The sequence below is a fragment of the Oncorhynchus gorbuscha genome, linkage group LG02 (assembly GCF_021184085.1).
Source record: "Oncorhynchus gorbuscha isolate QuinsamMale2020 ecotype Even-year linkage group LG02, OgorEven_v1.0, whole genome shotgun sequence".
Classification (NCBI taxonomy): domain Eukaryota; kingdom Metazoa; phylum Chordata; class Actinopteri; order Salmoniformes; family Salmonidae; genus Oncorhynchus; species Oncorhynchus gorbuscha.
Window position 1 is genome coordinate 15,821,239 of NC_060174.1, and position 19,015 is coordinate 15,840,253.

A 19,015-nucleotide genomic window follows, 5' to 3' on the forward strand; every position below is an offset into this window, starting at 1 on the left:
TATCAAGGTGTCAAGCACTTTGAGGAACTCTCAAAAGGGTACCTGGTGTGTGATAGGGTTGGGCGATATCCACATTTTCGTACAGTTTCTGTTCCATACCAGGGTATACAGTATTAACGGATATGCACTATTAACGGATATGCACATAATTAAAAAAAAATAATAATTTAAGTACAAAACTATTTAGGCAACAAGGATCTTGATCCAGGAAAGGATTGAATGCTGTAACCAAGAGGCCTGATTTTTGACGCCTAGCAACTTAGCTAGCAATAATATATAATATATATAAAATATATATAATATATGCCATTTAGCAGACGCTTTTATCCAAAGCGACTTAGTCATGTGTGCATACATTCTACGTATGGGTGGTCCCGGGGATCGAACCCACTACCCTGGCGTTACAAGCGCCATGCTCTACCAACTGAGCTACACAGGACCGCAAGTTAGCAAACCCAATGCACAGCTGGAGCTCTGAGCTAGATATAGTTTATTTGACACATCTTATATTTCTTCTAATTATACCTAACTTATAAGCAGCAGTGTAGCACGCAGCCCCAGAGAGAGCAGCTGTGGAAGCAGTATTCTCTGGGGTAATCCATGTCTTCGTCAGGGCCAAAAAGTCAATGGATTGAAGGGCAGCATAGGGTGAGAAACTCAGCGTTCTTGACCGCAGAATGCTGCCGGAGTGCAGGATTCCACATGGGTTGTGCGCGCAGGGTACATTAAATTAGAAGGGTTGCAGCCAAGGGGTGGGGAGTGTATAATGCCTACAGGGAGAGGAGGGAACTGGGATAGAAAACACACACGCGCACACAGTTGCCAAAGCTACAAAATGAGAATCTGAAAATGACTAGGTAAGATACTCAAGTGAGAGTGGAGCCCTCCTCTCTTTCCTTCCTCCAATAAATCTGCAGAACAGACTTTGTTTCGGCAACGGTCTTCGTTTTGACAACGAGACCGCCGCTGACACTGATTACCAAAACCTCAACAGTCACAAATTGCCCTGCCCTTTTATCCTGGTTGATGTGTCAACAATCATCTGCAAGTTATGAGCAGTCAGCAGTTCACACCACAAGTACGCAACTGGGGAGACATACAGCACTTAAAGCAGATGGCCCTAGATAGCAAAAAGACTACTAGACAGCAACTAAAATTATACTTATCACTCCTGGAGATATCAGGAGTCCTATAGCTATAGATTTAAGTATTTGTTTCTCTCTTTTTGCACACACACACTGTAAATGTAAGCTGCATTTCAACGTGTGTGTTTTGACCTTGGTGTATTTTTTTCTCTCCCCAGGTGCCCAAACGGCAGCCGACCACCTTAGTGACAGGGGCAGAGGACATAGCCCACTATGAGAAAGCCAGTGAGTGTGTGGAGGAGCTGGCTCAGTACCTGAAACCCCTGAGCAACAGCAGAGGTCAGTCAGATACCACCTCATCCTGCTACAGTCACAACCATTGCTCATGAATTGTGGGACAAGCCTCTTAATTGTTCAACATATAATATTTAATAGCAACAGTTTCAACCACTCCCCCTTTTTTTATCCACTCACAATCCTCATTCTAGTCTTCTTGCTTTAACAGGCATCATCTTGAATGGTGCTTTCTCTCTCTCCCTCATCTTGAATGGTGCTTTCTCTCTCTCCCTCATCTTGAATGGTGCTTTCTCTCTCTCCCTTATCTTTCCTTTTCCTCTCCTCATCCATTTGCTTTGATACTCGTGTTTTGCTGTTCCACAATTTCCTCCTTATTGTTTACACTGGTTGTAAATTTGCTATGAATAAGCCTCTCTCACACTTCATCCTCTCCTCCAGGTGTGGGGCTGAGCACCAGCAGCGCCCAGAGTTCTCTGAGTCGGCCCATGCAGAGGAAGCTGGTGACCCTGGTGCACTGTCAGCTGGTGGAGGAGGAGGGCCGGGTGAGGGCCACGCGGGCGGCCAGGTCTCTGGGGGAGCGCACCGTCACTGAGCTCATTCTGCAGCACCAGAACCCCCAGCAGCTCTCCTCCAACCTGTGGGCTGCAGTCAGGGCAAGGGGCTGCCAGTTTCTTGGCCCAGGTAACACGTATACAATAGCGACGTGCCACTGACATTCTGTCTTTCTCAGCCATCTTTTTTTCTGTGTTTTGAGTGGTGCAAAATCCATTTGTCACTTAAATCTCGCTGGATTGATTTGCTTTCATTTTACTCCTGTGACTCTTTCGTACTCTTGCCTGTTCTTTTCCCCCCGTTAATGTTACAACCTCTGAAATGTTTGTAATGACCTGTCATACACACCCCGGTAATGGATGAACAGGGATCAAAGGGAATACATTGTCTTTCGGTTTTGTCTTGAACAATGCTAAAGCTTGGTTGGGGATTTAAAGCATTGTCTCGACACTTACAAGAAATAGGATAACTTAATTTTGATGGGTGTTCATTTTTTGTGGAATTGAGAAAAATATATAATTTAATAGTTGAAATGATTACAAATTAGATGCTCTGAAATGAAAGCAACTTCCGAAAACGAACACTTGGATTATAGGGATATTATGTCTTATCTCAACTATAATGTGAAGTGTGTATGTGTGTACACCTTATATATAATCTAGAGCTGAGCATGTTGATTTTTAATCTGAGAATATCCTGCTATTGACACTTGTTTTATGCAACTGCGCATTTGACTGCAGGTAGGTGTAGACAGAGCAAGTTTTAGGTGGTTCGAGCCCTGTTAATAGTTTTATATATGCAAATACACCCAATGTATTTACGCAAATTAGGCACATTTTATTTGAACATAAAATCTAAAGTCGGGCCCAAATGACATGTCAATGAATCTCATCTGAGGAAAAATGGTAAGCATATGTTGCGCTGTCTGTTGTAGCGATGCAGGAGGAGGCTCTGAAGCTGGTGCTTTTGGCTCTGGAGGACGGCTCCGCTCTATCCAGGAAGGTCCTGGTGCTGTTTGTGGTCCAGAGGTTAGAGCCACGCTTTCCCCAGGCCTCCAAGACCAGTATAGGCCACGTGGTGCAGCTCCTCTACAGGGCCTCCTGTTTCAAGGTAGGTCTGACACGACCTACAAACGGTGGTGTACAAAGTACTCAATTGTCATACTTGAGTAAAGTAAAGATGCCTTAATAGAAAATGACTCAAGTGAAATTCACAGTAAAATACTACTTAGGTAAAAGTAGCCACCCTTGAGCTTGAAGACAGCTTTGCACACTCTTGGCATTCTCAACCAGCTTCCCACATATGCTGGGCACTTGTTGGCTGCTTTTCCTTCACTCTGTGGTCCAACTCATCCCAAACCATCTCAATTGGGTTGAGGTCGGGTGATTGTGGAGGACAAGTCATCTGATGCAGCACTCCATTACTCTCATTGGTCAAATAGCCCTTACACAGCCTGGAGGTGTGTTGGGTCATTGTCCTGTTGAAAAACAAATGATGGGTGTACCGCTGTGGTAGCCATGCTGATTAAGTGTGCCTTGAATTCAAAATAAATCAGTGTCACCAGCAAAGCACCATCACACATCCTCCTTCATGCTTTGCGGTGGGAACCACACGTGGCGATCATCCGTTCACCTACTCTGTGTTTCACAAAGACACTGTGGTTGGAACCAAAAGTCTAAAATTTGGACTCAGACCAAAGGACAGATTTCCACTGGTCTAATGTCCATTGTTTCTTGACCCAAGCAAGTCTCTTCTTATTATTGGTGTCCTTTTTAGTAGTGGTTTCTTTGCAGAAATTCGACCATGAAGACCTGATCGACGCAGTCTCCTCTGAACTGTTGATGTTGAGATGTGTCTGTGAAGCATTGATTTGGGCTGCAATTTCTGAGGCTGGTAACTCTAATGAACTTATCCTCTGCAGCAGAAGTAACTTTGGTTATTCCTTTCCTTTGGTGGTCCTCATGAGAGCCAGTTCAAAGTCCTTGACATTTTCCGCATTGACTGACCTTTGTGTCTTAACTTGTTAAGGATAGGGAGCAGTATTTCCCCTTTGGATGAATTGCGTGCCCATAGTGAACTGCATCAACATCTGTCCTAATTTGCTAATATATGCATATTATAATTAATATTGGATAGAAAAAACACTGAAGTTTCTAAAACCGTTTGAATTATGTCTGTGATTATAACAGAACTCACAGGGCAGGCAATCTTGCAAACTAGTTTTGAAATCCTGAAAGTTGGCAACTTTGACATCATCGCCCCCTCCCTTCCCACACTTCTTATGTCTTCCATTAGATGTCCTCATTCAGTAGAAAGTGTAATGGAGCATTTGCTGTGAACTTTGACCTAATGGGAAGGAAAGTGCTACAGTGTCGCAAAAGATTAATGTGCTTGAAGGCGCGTATGCGTTGGAGTGCTTCGTCTGTTCCAATCAGCCCGAGATGAACTAGGATTGCCCGGTTGGAATGCTATTCGTTTTGTACATTTATAACATCCTGAAGATTGATTCTGCACTTAGTTTGACCAGTTTCGTCGACCTGTAATATGTAATTTGGAAGTTTTGGTGCAACATTATCCTGGACCAGAAGTAATTTTTTGGGCATTTGAGCTGAAAGTGGTAGCAGATGCAGCTACATGGACACTAGAATTGAACATTATGAAACAAAATTAGGACTCCTTGCACTACATTCTGATCGTAGACCATCAAAGATAAGGGAATATTTATGTTGTATTTCTGTTGACTCTAACATAGCGGAGAAATATTATTACGTCTGAGCGCTGTCTCAGATTATTGCAATGTTAGGCTTTTTCCGTAACGTAAAAAAAAATGTGACACAGCGGTTGCATTAAAGTAATGATGGACTGTCATTTATCTTTGCTTATTTGAGCTGTACTTGCCATAATATGCACTTGGCCATTTACCAAATAGGACTATCTTCTGTATACCCTTACCTTGTCACAACACAACTGATTGGCTCAAATACATTAAGAAGGAAAGCAATTTCACAAATCAACTTTTATGAAGGCACACCTGTTAATTGAATTGCAATCCATGTGACGACCTCATGAATCTGGTTGAGAGAATGCCAAGAGTATGCAAAGCTGTCAAGGCAAAGGGTGGCTACTTTGAAGAATCTGAAATATAAAATAGGTTTAGTTTTGTTTAACTTTTCTAGGGTAGGGGGCAGCATTTGGAATTTTGGATGAAAAGCATGCTCAAATTAAACTGCCTTCTACTCAGGCCCAGAAGATAGGATATGCATATAGAAAACGCTCTAAAGTTTCCAAAACTGTTAAAATAATGTCTGTGAGAATAACAGAACTGATTTGGCATGCGAAAACCTGAGAAAAATCCATTCAGGAAGTAGGATTTTCTTTTTTTTGTAGTTTCCGATTCAATGCCATTACAGTATCCATCGACTTAGGACTCAAATTGCAGTTCCTATGCCTTCCACTAGATGTTAACAGTCTTTAGAAATGGTTTCAGGCTTCTATTCTGAAAAATGAGGGAGTAAGAGCAGTCTGATTGAGTGGACCCTGCTGTGTCACAGAGCTTGCACACGACCGAGAGAGTGCCTTTCTTGTTTACCTTTTATATTGACAACGTTATTGTCCGGTTGAAATATTATTGATTTATTTAGGCTAAAAACAACCTGAGGTTTGAATATAAACATCGCTTGACATGTTTCTATGAACTTCACGGATACAATTTGGATTTTTTTTGTCTGCATGTTGTGACTGCGTTTGAGCCTGTGGATTACTGAAGAAAACGCGCAAACAAAACTGAGGTTTTCGGATATAAAGAGAGACTTTATTGAACAAAAGGAACATGTACTGAATAAATAATGTCTTCCGAGTGCAAAACATATGAAGATCATCAAAGGTAAGTGATTAATTTTATCTCTATTTCTGACTTGTGTAACTCTTCTACTTGGCTGGTTACTGTTTGTAATGATTTTTCTGCTGGGCTATGTTCTCAAATAATTGTACGGTATGCTTTCGCTGTAAAGCATTTTTTAAATCTGACATAGTGGTTGGATTCACAAGAAGTTAATCTTTAAACCTATGTAAAATAGTTGTATCTTTTCTGAATTTTTATAATGAGTATTTCTGTATTTGAATTTGGCGCTCTGCAACCTCACTGGATGTTGGCCAGGTGGGACGCTAGTCCCACATACCCTAGAGAGGTTAACACTTTTTTGGTTACTACATGATTCCATATGTGTTATTTCATAGTTTTGATGGCTTCACTATTATTCTACAATGTAGAAAATAGTCAAAATAAAGAAATCCTTGAATGAGAATGTGTGTCCAAACCTTTGACTGGTACTGTACACCCATGCAAACATACACATGACCGTGATCTGACTGACGGTGTCTCGGAGAGAGTTGTGATATGCAAAAAAAAGTTACATTCACACATGCGTATTAATTAACAAATATAAGAACCCACCAAATTGTTCATTCTTATTACACGATTCTAAGACCAGCATAGGCCATGCGGTGCATATCCTTTAGAGACTACTGCTTTAGGGCACGCAACTGAAAAAGTTTTTAAAATTATAACAGAAAATGAAAATGGGAGGTAAGTGCTCCAAGTCCCTTTCAGTGCATTTTCTTCCTATCCGTGTAGTCAGTCTAATAAGCACAACTCAGATGTATCTGCCCTGATTTTGTCCTCTATCATCCCGTGTATTCAGGTGACCAAGCGTGACGAGGACTCGTCCCTGATGCAGTTGAAGGAGGACTTCTGGACGTACGAGGCGCTGCGGCGCGAACACGACTCCCAGATCGTCCAGATCGCAATGGAGGGGGGCCTCCGCATCGCCCCTGACCAGTGGTCTTCCCTGCTCTACGGGGACCAGTCGCACAAGTCCCACATGCAGTCCATCATTGACAAGGTGTGTAGGAAGTGTGTGTTTTTATGTGATGGACCACATTTTGCTATAACATGACTGTTGTCCTAGCCATAGTGGTGTTGCTGTAAATTGAACAGGGATTTTGTGTGTGTGTGTCAGTTGCAGACGCCAGCGTCATTTGCTCAGAGTGTTCAGGAGCTGACCATCGCCCTGCAGAGGACAGGTGACCCGGCCAACCTGAACCGCTTGCGACCACACCTGGAGCTGCTAGCCAACATCGACCCAAGTCCAGGTTGCTCCATTTTTACATCGCACCACTACCCTTTTTACAGTATTGTGCTGGCTCTATTTTATTGTCAGCTCAGTACAGCTTTATTTGGTTTGATTCGGCTCAGCAGTGTGAGAAGCCATCAACACTCTCACTTTAAAAATGTGGAGTAAGTTGTATACCTTTTCAGCTCAGTAAAAGAAACCCAAATTGAAATGCTTTTTTAAATGTAAGCAACATTGTTCCGTACATTCATAATGCCTGTTAGTGCTCTTCCAGGTATAACGCATCTAACTGAAAAATACCTGTCTTGTCCTCCATCTTAGACTCCCCTCCCCCCACGTGGGAGCTGCTGGACACGGGCTTGGTGGCAGTGAAGACTGTGGTACACGGCCTGGTGGACTTCATCCAGAACCACAGCAAGAAGGGGAGCGACCCACAACAGGTCTGAATCTAGAAACCCATATCTCAAAATAAGATCTAAATCAATAGAACAGGTCTGAAATTCTAGGTAATGCCAGGGTCATGTTCATTAGGGCATGATACGTCATTTTTCTGCCTGATGAACACGACCCATGTTTGACTCTGGAATGATACTAGTAATGGCAGTCTATGGTTGTCTGTTGGTTTATGACCATAACAGTAACAACATATTTTGGTTTGTCAATTTTAACATTTCCCCCTCCCCAGCCACCCCAGCACAGTAAATACAAGACGTACATGTGTCGGGACATGAAGCAGAAGGGGGGCTGTCCTCGAGGAACCAGCTGCACCTTCGCCCACTCTCAGGACGAGCTAGAAAAGTGAGTACAACTCTACACCCTGAGACTCCCAATGGGGGATCATTGGACAGAATCCACATTTTACTTAACGGTAAATGATTTATTGATGTTTGGTGGAAAGTTCAATTCAGCACTGCTAGTGTGACAGCAATCATTAGGCCAGACACAGGTGTTGAAACCTTTCACTAACCATGTCTTTCTCCTTCTTTCTGAAGGTACCGTAAGATGAACAAGAGGCTGGCTGCCCGCCGGCCCCTCAGCTTATCCCTGACGCAGCTGAACGAGGTTGGCCTATTGCCCGAGGAGGTGGGGATGCTGGAGGGGCTGGCACACAAGGGCTTGACGAATGGCATGGTGGCGTCGGTCACAGGCTCCGCCCTGCCCCAGCTCATCTCCCGCGGTGCCGACCCCTCCTACGAGCCCATGATGCGGAAGTCCCAGGGAAGCCTAAGTGCCCCCAGCTCTCCTCCAGACTTGTGAGTAGATGGACATACACAGCATCTGTCACACACACACACACACACTGAAATCCTTTGTCTTTCTCAGACTGGACCCGGTGCCCAATCGGGCCATGGCGCATCCCAGGATGGCAGTGGACCACCTGGCCATGCACAAGCAGATGCCCAGGAGGCCCTCCATGTACCCCCCCTCAGCAGGGAGAACTCTTCTACCCCCCTGAGCCCAGGGCACCTCCATCAGCCCTGCAGTATGAGGCCTCCCAGAACGCCCCAGGTAAGGCAGCACAAACTATACTTTTTTGTTGTGATTTCCTTCTTTTTTTTTGTGTGTAGATCTATGTATCTCGGGCTTATGACTCATCAGTTGATTTAAAAACTGTTTCTCTCTGGGAGCAATTGGACTTGTATATCTCCCAGTTGTGAGGTTTCATTGTGCTTATCTAACACCAATCATGTTGTCACTATTCTGTGTCCTGTCAGGTAACCCCCCCTACCCCTACCAGCCCTCTCAGTACCCACCCCAGCCTCGCTACGTCCGAAACCCCCCTCCCACCAATGACCCGGCCTTGCCCCCCTACCCCGGCACCTACCCCCAGGAGCGCCAGTGTCCCCCTCCCCCTCAGCTCTCGAGTTCCCACTTCTCCAATGCCAACCCCCAAGGGTTTGCGCCTCCTCCGCATTATGACGGCCGTCGACACCCCGCCTACCCCCCCTCCACCACCACAGTCCTATCCCCACCGGGAGGACCCCTCCATGCCTGCGGACGAGGCCTCCAGAGAAAGATACCTTCCTGAGGGTTACCACCCCTCTGGCCCCCACCCCAGCCACATGAGGCCCTACACCCCCAGGGTAAGAACAGGTCTGCAGTACCAGGCTCTGCTAAAGGACAGTATACATTACTATGCCACTTATGCAATTGCTTTTTAGTAGTTCAGTCATCAGCCTTACTCAGATTGAGTAAATGACCGTATTCAGCTAATAACAATAAGTGTTCAGGATAAATCCACTTAAAAAATGTATTTCCATCACTGCAAAAGTGCACTACAGTAAAGGTGTCCACATGTCCTGTTGTACAGGAGTCTTACAGCCGGCCCCAGCCCACTCCCAGTCTGGACTACTTGCACCGCCGACGCCAGGAGATCATGGCCCAGCTGGAAGACGGGAAGCAGGTCACTCCCCCACCCTTCGCCCCCTCACCTACTCTGCCACACCACTACGAGTCCAACTACACACAGGAGGTAAGAGGGAACTCTCGGCTGGTGTCTGTGGTTATATTCAGTGGTAGCCCCAGGTGCTGTCACCGCAGTTAGTTACTTCAAAGAATAGGTTGATTTAAAAATACTGTGTTTGTGTCACAGCAACAGCAGTATTTGGAAAACTCACAAGCGTTTTCAAAGTACCGCGAGCCAGACTACGCGAGCCAGTACTCTCCTTGGTCATGTGACACTATCGGCTCCTACATTGGCAGCAAGGAGGGGAAGTCCAGAGACAGTATGGAGAGGATGGTGAGTGTCATTAATTATCTAATCCCATTCAATGTCCTGTTTGTTTGTAAAGCTTGACTGCTTTTTAACATACCAAATCTATCTAAAGCTCAAAACATTTTCCAAAGCTCATTGTCTTGCAATAGGTCAAACATCTGTTTGTATTTTTTCTTCTTTGACAGATGTTAACTATTCTATAGCTCTTTTTCCTTTTACACCATGTTGATTGATTAAAGGTTACTTGCACCTTATGTACTAATCAAAGGTCACCAGAAGCCAATAGAAGTGCTGAGATTTATTGAGAACACGGTTAATTCTACAAATACTCCTTCAACTACAGTTTTCACTGGAGTGGGTCTGGTAGTTTCTCTATGCAACATTATATAACTAATTCCACTGGTTGTGGCCTCTGGGTGTTGTAGAATGCTGAGGGGAAAGGTGTGGAAGGCAGGCGCAGGGCTGCCGAGGCCAGAGATGACGACCCTATCATCCCCTTCGGCTCTCTGCCCACCGTGTCACGCTTCGGGGTGATCTCCCGCACCCCCAAGACGGGCTACTTGACTGCCGGGCCGGGGCAGGCCATGACCCTCTCACATGGGACCAATGGCCCCAAACACAGCGCTGCAACAGGTACAGCGAGAACTCGCACACCTTTTGGGTTTTGCTCTGTTCGCTGCATTTCGCAGAGTCTGACTGGCTCTTGTTATCCTCCTGCAGGGTGGGGTGCTGCCGGGTACAGCCAGCCCCCTCAGGCCCACCTCAGTGAACGGCCAGTCAAGGAGAGGGAGCAGCTGACGATGGAGCTCCAACAGGTCAATCAGCAGATCAACAAGCAGACTGCCCAGGCGGACCATCCCAGCCCGGAGGAGTGGTCGTCAGGGAACATCTCCAGCCAACAGCTGAGCCTGGAGCTCCACCATGTGGAGAGGGAGATCGGCAAGAGGACCCGCCAGATAGCCCTGGTGAGAGAGACAGAGCGGCACAGAGATGGACAAATGGAGAGGGAGAAATATATATATATGCACACACACACACAGCCTGCTTTGATCTCTAAAACGGCAATGTGAACACGGACAAGGCTGAAGGAGCCCTGGGCTAATGTCACTGCTACTGCTATCCCACTTATAAAATATGAAAGAGTGAAACACAACCGAGCCCAACAAGTGCAGCTTGAAAGCTTTTCTTCTGAGACAATATTGATGTACACTCTCAAATGTACAAGCATTGTCTCCCAGTCACTATTGTGGTGAACTGACAGTGGTGCCATTGTCCCCTTGCAGGAGCACCTTGTGAGTCATGATGGGAGTGGGGCTTATAAGCTGAAGCCCACTGAGAACGGGCAGAGAGCGGAGCACTCGTTGGTCCTCAGGTAAACGGCACAAAGCAAGAGTAGTTTGTTCATCTCAACTGCTGTGCCATAAGGAACCGTTAAATTTGCTACAGAATTCTCCCTTAAACAAAATATCTAAGATAAGAAATGCTGTCTTAGAAATTACCCACATTTTCTCACATTGTTTTGTAATGGCTTTTTAAATATAAGAAGTTACAAACTACTGCCATTTGATGCTGTAAAATACACTACATTACCAAAAGTAAACTCGGCAAGCTTTAGAAACGTCCCTTTTTCAGGACCCTGTCTTTCAAAAAGATAATTCGTAAAAATCCAAATGACTTCACAGATCTTCATTGTGAAGGGTTTAAATATTGTTTCCAATGCTTGTTCAATGAACCATAAGCAATTAATGAACATGCACCTGTGGAACAGTCGTTAAGACACTAACAGCTTACAGACGGTAGGCAATTAAGGTCACAGTTATGAAAACTTAGGACACTAAAGAGGCCTTTCTACTGACTCTGGAAAACACCAAAAGAAAGATGCCCAGGGTCCCTGGTCATCTGTGTGAATGTGCCTTAGGCATGCTGCAAGGAGGCATGAGGACTGCAGATGTGGCCAGGGCAATAAATTTCAATGTTCGTACTGTGAGACGCCTAAGACAGCGCTACAGGGAGAAAGGACAGACAGCTGATCGTCCTCGCAGTAGCAGACCACGTGTAACACCTGCACAGGATTGGTACATCCGAACATCACACCTGCGGGACAGGTACAGAATGGCAACAACAACTGCCCAAGTTACACCAGGAACGCACAATCCCTCCATAAGTGCTCAGACTGTCCTTAATGGGCTGAGAGAGAGAGGCAGGTCCTCACCAGACATCACCGGCAACAACGTCGCCTATGGGCACACACCCACCGTCGCTGGACTAGACAGGACTGGCAAAAAGGGCTCTTCACTGACAAGTCACGGTTTTGTCTCACCAAAGGTGATGGTCGGATTCGCGTTTATCGTCGAAGGAATGAGCGTTACAGGGTCCGTCATGGTGTGTCACATCATCATCATCTGCCTGCAATGACAACAAGCTCAGTCCATCTCAACTCTGTGAGTTACATGTGAAACATCCTCCTCCCTCATGTGGTACCCTTCCTGCAGGCTCATCCTGACATGACCCTCCAGCATGACAATGCCACCAGCCATACTGCTCGTTCTGTGCGTGATTTCCTGCAGGACAGGAATGTCAGTGTTCTGCCATGGCCAGCGACGAGCCTGGATCGCAATCCCATTGAGCACGTCTGGGACCTGTTGGATTGGAGGGTGAGGGCTAGGTCCATCCATTCAGAATGTCGGGGAAATTGCAGGTGCCTTGGTGGAAGTGTGGGGTAACATCTCACAGCAAGAACTGGCAAATTGGTGCAGTCCATGAGGAGGAGATGCTCTGTAGTACTTAGTATCTGGTGTGGCCACCAGCTGCACTGACTATTGATTTTGACCCCCCCCCCCCCCCCCACATTATTCAATTTCTGTTCGTCACGTCTGTGGAACTTGTTCAGTTTGTCTCAGTTGTTGAATCTTATGTTCATACAAATATTTACACGTCAAGCTTGCTGGAAGTTAAGACTAACAGTGAGAGGACATTTTTCCTTTGCTGAGTTTATAGGGACACCTGCTGGTCTAACATTCCAAATCATGGGCATTTAGTATGGAGTTGCCCCCCCCCCCTCCCTTGCTGCTATAGCAGCCTCCACTCTTCTGAGAAGGCTTTCCAATAGATGTTGGAACATTGGGGGGGGGGACTTGCTTCCATTCAGCCACAAGAGCATTAGTGAGGTCGGGCGATTAAGCCTGGCTCGCAGTCGGTGTTCCAATTCATCCCAAAGGTGTTCGATGGGGTTGAGGTCAGGGCTCTGTGCAGGCCAGTCAAGTTCTTCCACACCGATCTCGACAAACCATTTCAGTATGGACCTCGCTTTGTGCACAGGGATGTTGTCATGCTGAAACTGGAAAGGACCTTCCCCAAACTGTTGCCACAAAGTTGGAAGTACAGAACCTTCCAATGACACCAGGCTTTACACCACTCCATCCGACGCTTGGCATTGCGCATGGTGATCTTAGGCTTGTGTGCGGCTGCTCGCCCATGGAAACACATTTCATGAAGCTCCCACCGAATAGTTATTGTGCTGACGTTGCTTCTAGGCAGTTTGGAACTTGGTAGTGAGTGTTGCAACCAAGGGCAGACCAGTTTTACACGCTTCAGCACTCGGCGGTCCCATTCTGTGAGCTTGTGTTGCCTTTCACTTCATGGCTGAGCTGTTGTTGCACCTAGACTTTTCCACTTCACAATAGCAGCACTTACAGTTGACCGGGGCAGCTCTAGTAGGGCAGAAATTTGACAAACTGACTTTTTGGAAAGGTGACATCCTATGACGGTGCCACGTTGAAAGGTACTGAGCTCTTCAGTAAGACTATTCTACTGCCAGTGTTTGTCTATGGAGATTGCATGGCTGTGCTCGATTTCATACAACTGTCGGCAATGGGTGTGGCTGAACTAGCCAAATCCACTAACTTGAAGGGGTGTCCACATACTTTTGGGTGTATATGGTTGCACAAAGGAAGGAATACTTGAAAAAAAAAGTGCGATCTGCGTTTCACCAAAGCTTCTCTTGTGATCAACGAAACAATGTGGTTCAGGTGACAAAATCATGAATTCACTGTCAGTACCACCAGTGAGATGCTACTTGCACTGTTCTCAATGTCAATGGCTTAACTAACAAGTCATTATGTAATTCGTGAAGATTTTTTTTAAAACATTTCAAAAAATTGATGTAGAATAATACAAAATGTTTGATTCATTGTTTCTTCCTATCTCTCTCTGACCTTTCATTCTCTGCAGTGAGGGCTGTAACTGTCCCAGTGGTGTGCTGCAGGACGGCTGTGTGGCCAGCTGTGGTTTGTCCTGCCTTACCAGCAAGACCTCATCCCTCAGCCTGTCTGCAGACCTCTCCATCGCTGGGGGCACTGACCGAAAGACCAACGGCGTGGTCCACCTGTGCTCCTAGTCACACAACTGGAGTCTGGTATTACCACCACAGCTACAACTAACCGATCAGTCAACTACATAGAGCCTTGGGAAACCTTTCGTCCTCTGAACGTTAGAACCGTTCTACTGTCATTTTGAGACACAACCAGGTCCTCCAAACTGTCTGGTATACCCTACCTACATCTACATTTGCAAAATCTGATTGACGCCACTAAGAGAATTTTAACTTGATTACAAAACGTGTAGAGAGAGGCGGCACCTCTCTCCTTGCTTAAAATGGCAAGAGACCGTTCTAGGTTTCTTACAAAGAGGGATTTGTGATAGAAGGGCTAGGAGTATCGAAGTAACTGAAAAAGCCACTGATTTGCAAATGTGGATGTAGTGCCATCATAGACAACGGCACTTCATTTGATACAACACAAATTTGCACACTTGCAACTTTAGTCTGTCTACAACTAAGCAGTATCTGCCCTGAATTTAATATTTTTTCATTTTTGTTTTTTTTGTTCTGTGAATGAATGTTTTTTTCATATAAAATCTCACCCTGCCTTGGAAACAAGATGTTTAGATTCCATGAACTCAAACCCAATAATGATTAGAAGAAGAATATAACGATGAGACCAGTTCCTTGGTTTCAAATGGATAAGGCCACCATAATCGCATTGACATTAATTACATCTGTTAGCTTCAAAATGTGCAATTTTATTTAGTATTTTTTTGGTAGCATCGCTACAGCAATATTTGTGCTTAGCATATATGCATGTCCTGAAATGCAGACTTTGTGTTTGGAATTAATTGTAAGTTCTTGTTTCTAAGCTGCAATGTTATTCGCCTACCTTCTTTTTTGGTTTGTTGTTTTTTTGCTTTTCGTTAAGTTTGACTCTTGGTTCTCTGGAGGACATTTACATCTTAGCAAAATATCTCCATCGCATAGAAACAATACTGGTTGGCAAACGGCTGTGAATATGTTTGCGCATATCCAAGATAATACAAATTGAAGATGACACTGGCCTCTTGAAGGCAGAGAACGCCTTTCAACTGGGCAATTTTAAGATTTAGATGAAACTATCAGATACATTTTAACAAGAAGAAAAGGCTCCCTTGTGTCCACTTCAGTGGCTTGACCCTCTTTTGGCATCTCCCCTCACTACTACCACCACCTTCAGGATATTTACTTCAGCCTCTACCATCCATGCTTTGGTATGGGGCTGATGAGGAAAATGATATATACATTTAGGCTTGGCATTCAAGCTGTCGTCTTTTGGGTTTAAATGCAGTGATGGACTAGGTGGGAGGGAATCACAACATGGGTCAAGCATACGTCTGTCTGCCTGTTGATTGGGGGGGGTCAGAGGTACTGGGTATATGGAGTAAAGGAAACAGGAACGAAGCCAGACATGACCCATGGCTGGAATTTGAGACCTTGATCTACAAAACATATTTGCACTTTCATAGCTTTAAGGATGGTTTGTACTGAGTATATGTATTTATTAAATGTACAGTATTTGCATCCTGAGGATGGATATAACATTAAAAGGTCAAATTTAAAACCACATTCTGTTTTAAGAACGTGTAGTTCAAGATGGCCATGGTTGCTCCCTAAGGTCCTAATAGTGTTGGCCATGTTGTACAGAGCAGGGTTCAAACAGCCACTCTGTTTTTATACATCAATCTACTGTAAAATAATGTATTTTTCTGTAGAGTTACGACATGTTCACTTCAACAATTGTGACACCCGGTATGCTGTCAACATACCCGTAACACCGCAAATTACAGGAAAGGTGAAATTCCTTTTTCAGTTCCTCATCTCCACTCCTCTGAGCACCTTTTTCACCAATCGCAGCAGACATTTGTCTAGTTTTAATTTATTTTAACTTCCAAGAAGTTGCTCTAGTAAAAGGGTTTGTGATGCGTTCCTGGAGGAGGCTTTAATCATTTGTAGATGGGGGTCGATGCATAGGAGGTGACAGGCCACTGAACTGGGCTAAGGCAGAACAACAGTTAGCAAAGCAGTTAGCATCACTGGAGACAACCACAGCACCACCCCACAGGGTGAGAGGAGACTAGGAAAGGCATTTTGATGACACCAAATAAGTGCTTTTTCCCAAATATGAACAAATTAAGTGCTGCAGTTGCATTATCTGCATTACTTTTACATATTTTATGTGCTTAAATTATCGCCACCCCTCACACAGATGCAATTTGTTACTCCCAGATGCATGCGAACTATGAAATTAAGTACTGCAAGCTTACTGTCCTTCTTGGTAAGATGAATTCACAGAATGTATTCAAAGGTGTCATATTGTGAAATGGTGGCTGGGATATTCCATTTTAATTCAAAATATATCCAACAACTGGATTAGTGAAACTTGTTTTAAATCTAATCTTTGTTTTTATGGAAATATTTAAATATGTTTTTTATTTTTTGTTACATCTCACTTTTTGAGATTTTATTTCAAATATGAAATGGCTTACACTGTATATGTATAGACTATGTACACATTATACTGTACTGTATTTGTACAGTATATGCACATTAGAGTATATACACATTATACTGTGTGTATATACACAGTATACTGTATTTTCAAAGCCAGACAATGACAGACTTAAGTCAATTCGTCTCCTAGAGAAGTTCTCTGCCTTCTGTGCACATGACATTGAAATGTCCATTAGTCCTCAAAAGTTGCTGCCTTTTTTTGAGTTCTCCCCAGTTTGTCCCAATGCTTTGTCTGCACTCATGTCAGAGCATTGGATAGCAATCTAGCAATATTATAGAAAATGACTGTTATCAAGAAGACAATATAGGCTACTCAATGCAGTTTGCATTACTCTTCATGCTAATCATAACCGATGGTCCTTCAACCCTCCTTATTAATTGTGACAGAGTTAAGGACATGAGGACACAGTCCCTTAATTGGCATGGCATTATGCATGTTTGTGGTTACAGAAGTTATCTGGCTTTAGTCACCTCTGTATCATGTAGAGGGAAATTAATTGCGTTGTAGTGTAGCCATCGTGGTGGCTAAATTATGGTGGTTGTTTTGTAGTAGTTTTAGAGCACTTCATAGGAAAATAAAATATCATTGTGCAAAAGCACCTGTAGTTCTGGGGCTGAACAGAACTGCAGTCAACTATGCTGTGTGCATACATAGCCCATAAATATTTTGTCATAAGGTCACATGACTTGCTTTCCATACGGAAAGAATTTCCATATGATATATTTGTTTGATCTCTGTGGCTTTGACAGAACTTCATGTTGGTTATCTGATGAGCAGTGTTGTTCCAGAGGTCAAATGACTATCAATACATCTGTCAAACCATATGGCAAAATCAACTACAACAATCGCATTTGGGACTGAACTTCAGGTAATGCTTACGGTTCAGTTTCAGATAGCTCTATGTATTTGGACGAATGTTCCTCCATCAGTGTCATCAATACAACATGTCTCCTTACTCCTGTACATCCATCAGTGTAGTGTCATCAATACAACATGACTGAGCCTTTTATAAGGTGACATGTTCCTCCATCAGTGTCATCAATACAACATGTCTACCTATAAAAGGCTCAGTCATTGCCTTTCCAAATGTGGGTTAATCATGCACACTTTTGTCTTGAAGGTATGCAGATCTTTTACAGAGAAAATCAAAGTCCTCAGGACTTGGTTGAGAGTCGTCGGGGTGTTAGCAGCTAGGCCAGCGATGCTAATTTACCAATTTAGTGAGATGGGTCAATATACAGATTTACCGTGACTTGACTCGGTGTTGAGGAATTGGGATGTCTGAGATTAGATGTACACTACCGTTCAAAAGTTTGGGGTCACTTAAATGTCCTTGTTTTTGAAAGATAAACACTCCCCCCCCCATTTAAAATAACTTCAAATTGATCAGAAATGCAGTGTAGACATAGTTAATGTTGTAAATGACTATTGTAGCTGGAAACAGCAGATTTTCTAATGGAATATAGGTGTACAGAAGCCCATTTACCATCACTCTTGTGTTCCAATGGCACTTTGTGTTAGCTAATCAAAGTTGATCATTTTTAAAGGCTAATTAATCATTAGAAAACCCTTTTGCAATTTTGTTTAGCCAGTTAAACTGGCCTTTAGACTAGTTGAGTATCTGGAGCATCAGCATTTGTGGGTTCGATTACAGGCTCAAAATGAAACTCGTCAGTCTATTCTTGTTCTGAGAAACAAGAATGTGAGAAATTGCCAAGATATTGAAGATCTCATACAACACTGTGTACTACTCCCTTCACAGAACAGCACAAACTGGCCATTACCAGAATGAATAGAAAGAGAAGTGGGAGGCCCCGGTGCACAACTGAGCAAGAGGACAAGTACATTGGTGTCTAGTTTGATAGACGGACGCCTCACAAGTCCTCAACTGGCAGCCTCATTTAATTGTACCTGCAAAACACCAGTCTCAACGTCAACAGTGAAGAGGGGACTCCAGGATGCTGGCCTTCTAGGCAGAGTTGCAAAGAAAAAGGCATATCTCAGACTGGCCAATAAAAATAAAAGATTCCGATGGGCAAAAGAACAGACACTGGACAGAGGAAGATTGGGGGAAAAAAGTGTTATGGACAGACTAATCTAAGTTTGAGGTATTCGGATCACAAAGAACAACATTCGTGAGACGCAGAAAAAAATGAAAGGAGGCTGGAGCACCATCTGTCAAGCATGGTGGAGGCAATGTGATGGTCTGGGGGTGCTTTGGTGGTGGAAAAGTGGGAGATTTGTACAGGGTAAAAGGGATCTTAAAGGAAGGCTATCACCTCCTTTTGCAACACCATGCCATACCCTGTGGACGGTGCTTAATTTGAGACAATTTCCTCCTCCTGACTTAAAGCA

General features: G+C 44.1%; 1 protein-coding gene across 1 annotated transcript in view; it reads left to right on the forward strand.

The window, feature by feature from the left end:
- Positions 1 to 18,272, forward strand: part of LOC123995720 (roquin-1-like) — a 32,063-nt gene extending 13,791 nt beyond the window's left edge. Inside the window, exons 3-18 of the mRNA XM_046299394.1 lie at positions 1,304 to 1,424; positions 1,821 to 2,063; positions 2,869 to 3,044; positions 6,635 to 6,835; positions 6,953 to 7,085; positions 7,388 to 7,506; positions 7,752 to 7,864; positions 8,059 to 8,319; positions 8,497 to 8,575; positions 8,782 to 9,150; positions 9,378 to 9,539; positions 9,660 to 9,806; positions 10,208 to 10,415; positions 10,503 to 10,747; positions 11,066 to 11,154; positions 14,013 to 18,272. Of these exons, the coding sequence (XP_046155350.1) occupies positions 1,304 to 1,424; positions 1,821 to 2,063; positions 2,869 to 3,044; positions 6,635 to 6,835; positions 6,953 to 7,085; positions 7,388 to 7,506; positions 7,752 to 7,864; positions 8,059 to 8,319; positions 8,497 to 8,575; positions 8,782 to 9,150; positions 9,378 to 9,539; positions 9,660 to 9,806; positions 10,208 to 10,415; positions 10,503 to 10,747; positions 11,066 to 11,154; positions 14,013 to 14,178 (2,832 nt within the window). The 3' untranslated portion in view covers positions 14,179 to 18,272. The remainder of the gene's footprint in view (positions 1 to 1,303; positions 1,425 to 1,820; positions 2,064 to 2,868; positions 3,045 to 6,634; positions 6,836 to 6,952; positions 7,086 to 7,387; positions 7,507 to 7,751; positions 7,865 to 8,058; positions 8,320 to 8,496; positions 8,576 to 8,781; positions 9,151 to 9,377; positions 9,540 to 9,659; positions 9,807 to 10,207; positions 10,416 to 10,502; positions 10,748 to 11,065; positions 11,155 to 14,012) is intronic.
- The last annotated feature ends 743 nt before the right edge of the window (positions 18,273 to 19,015 follow it).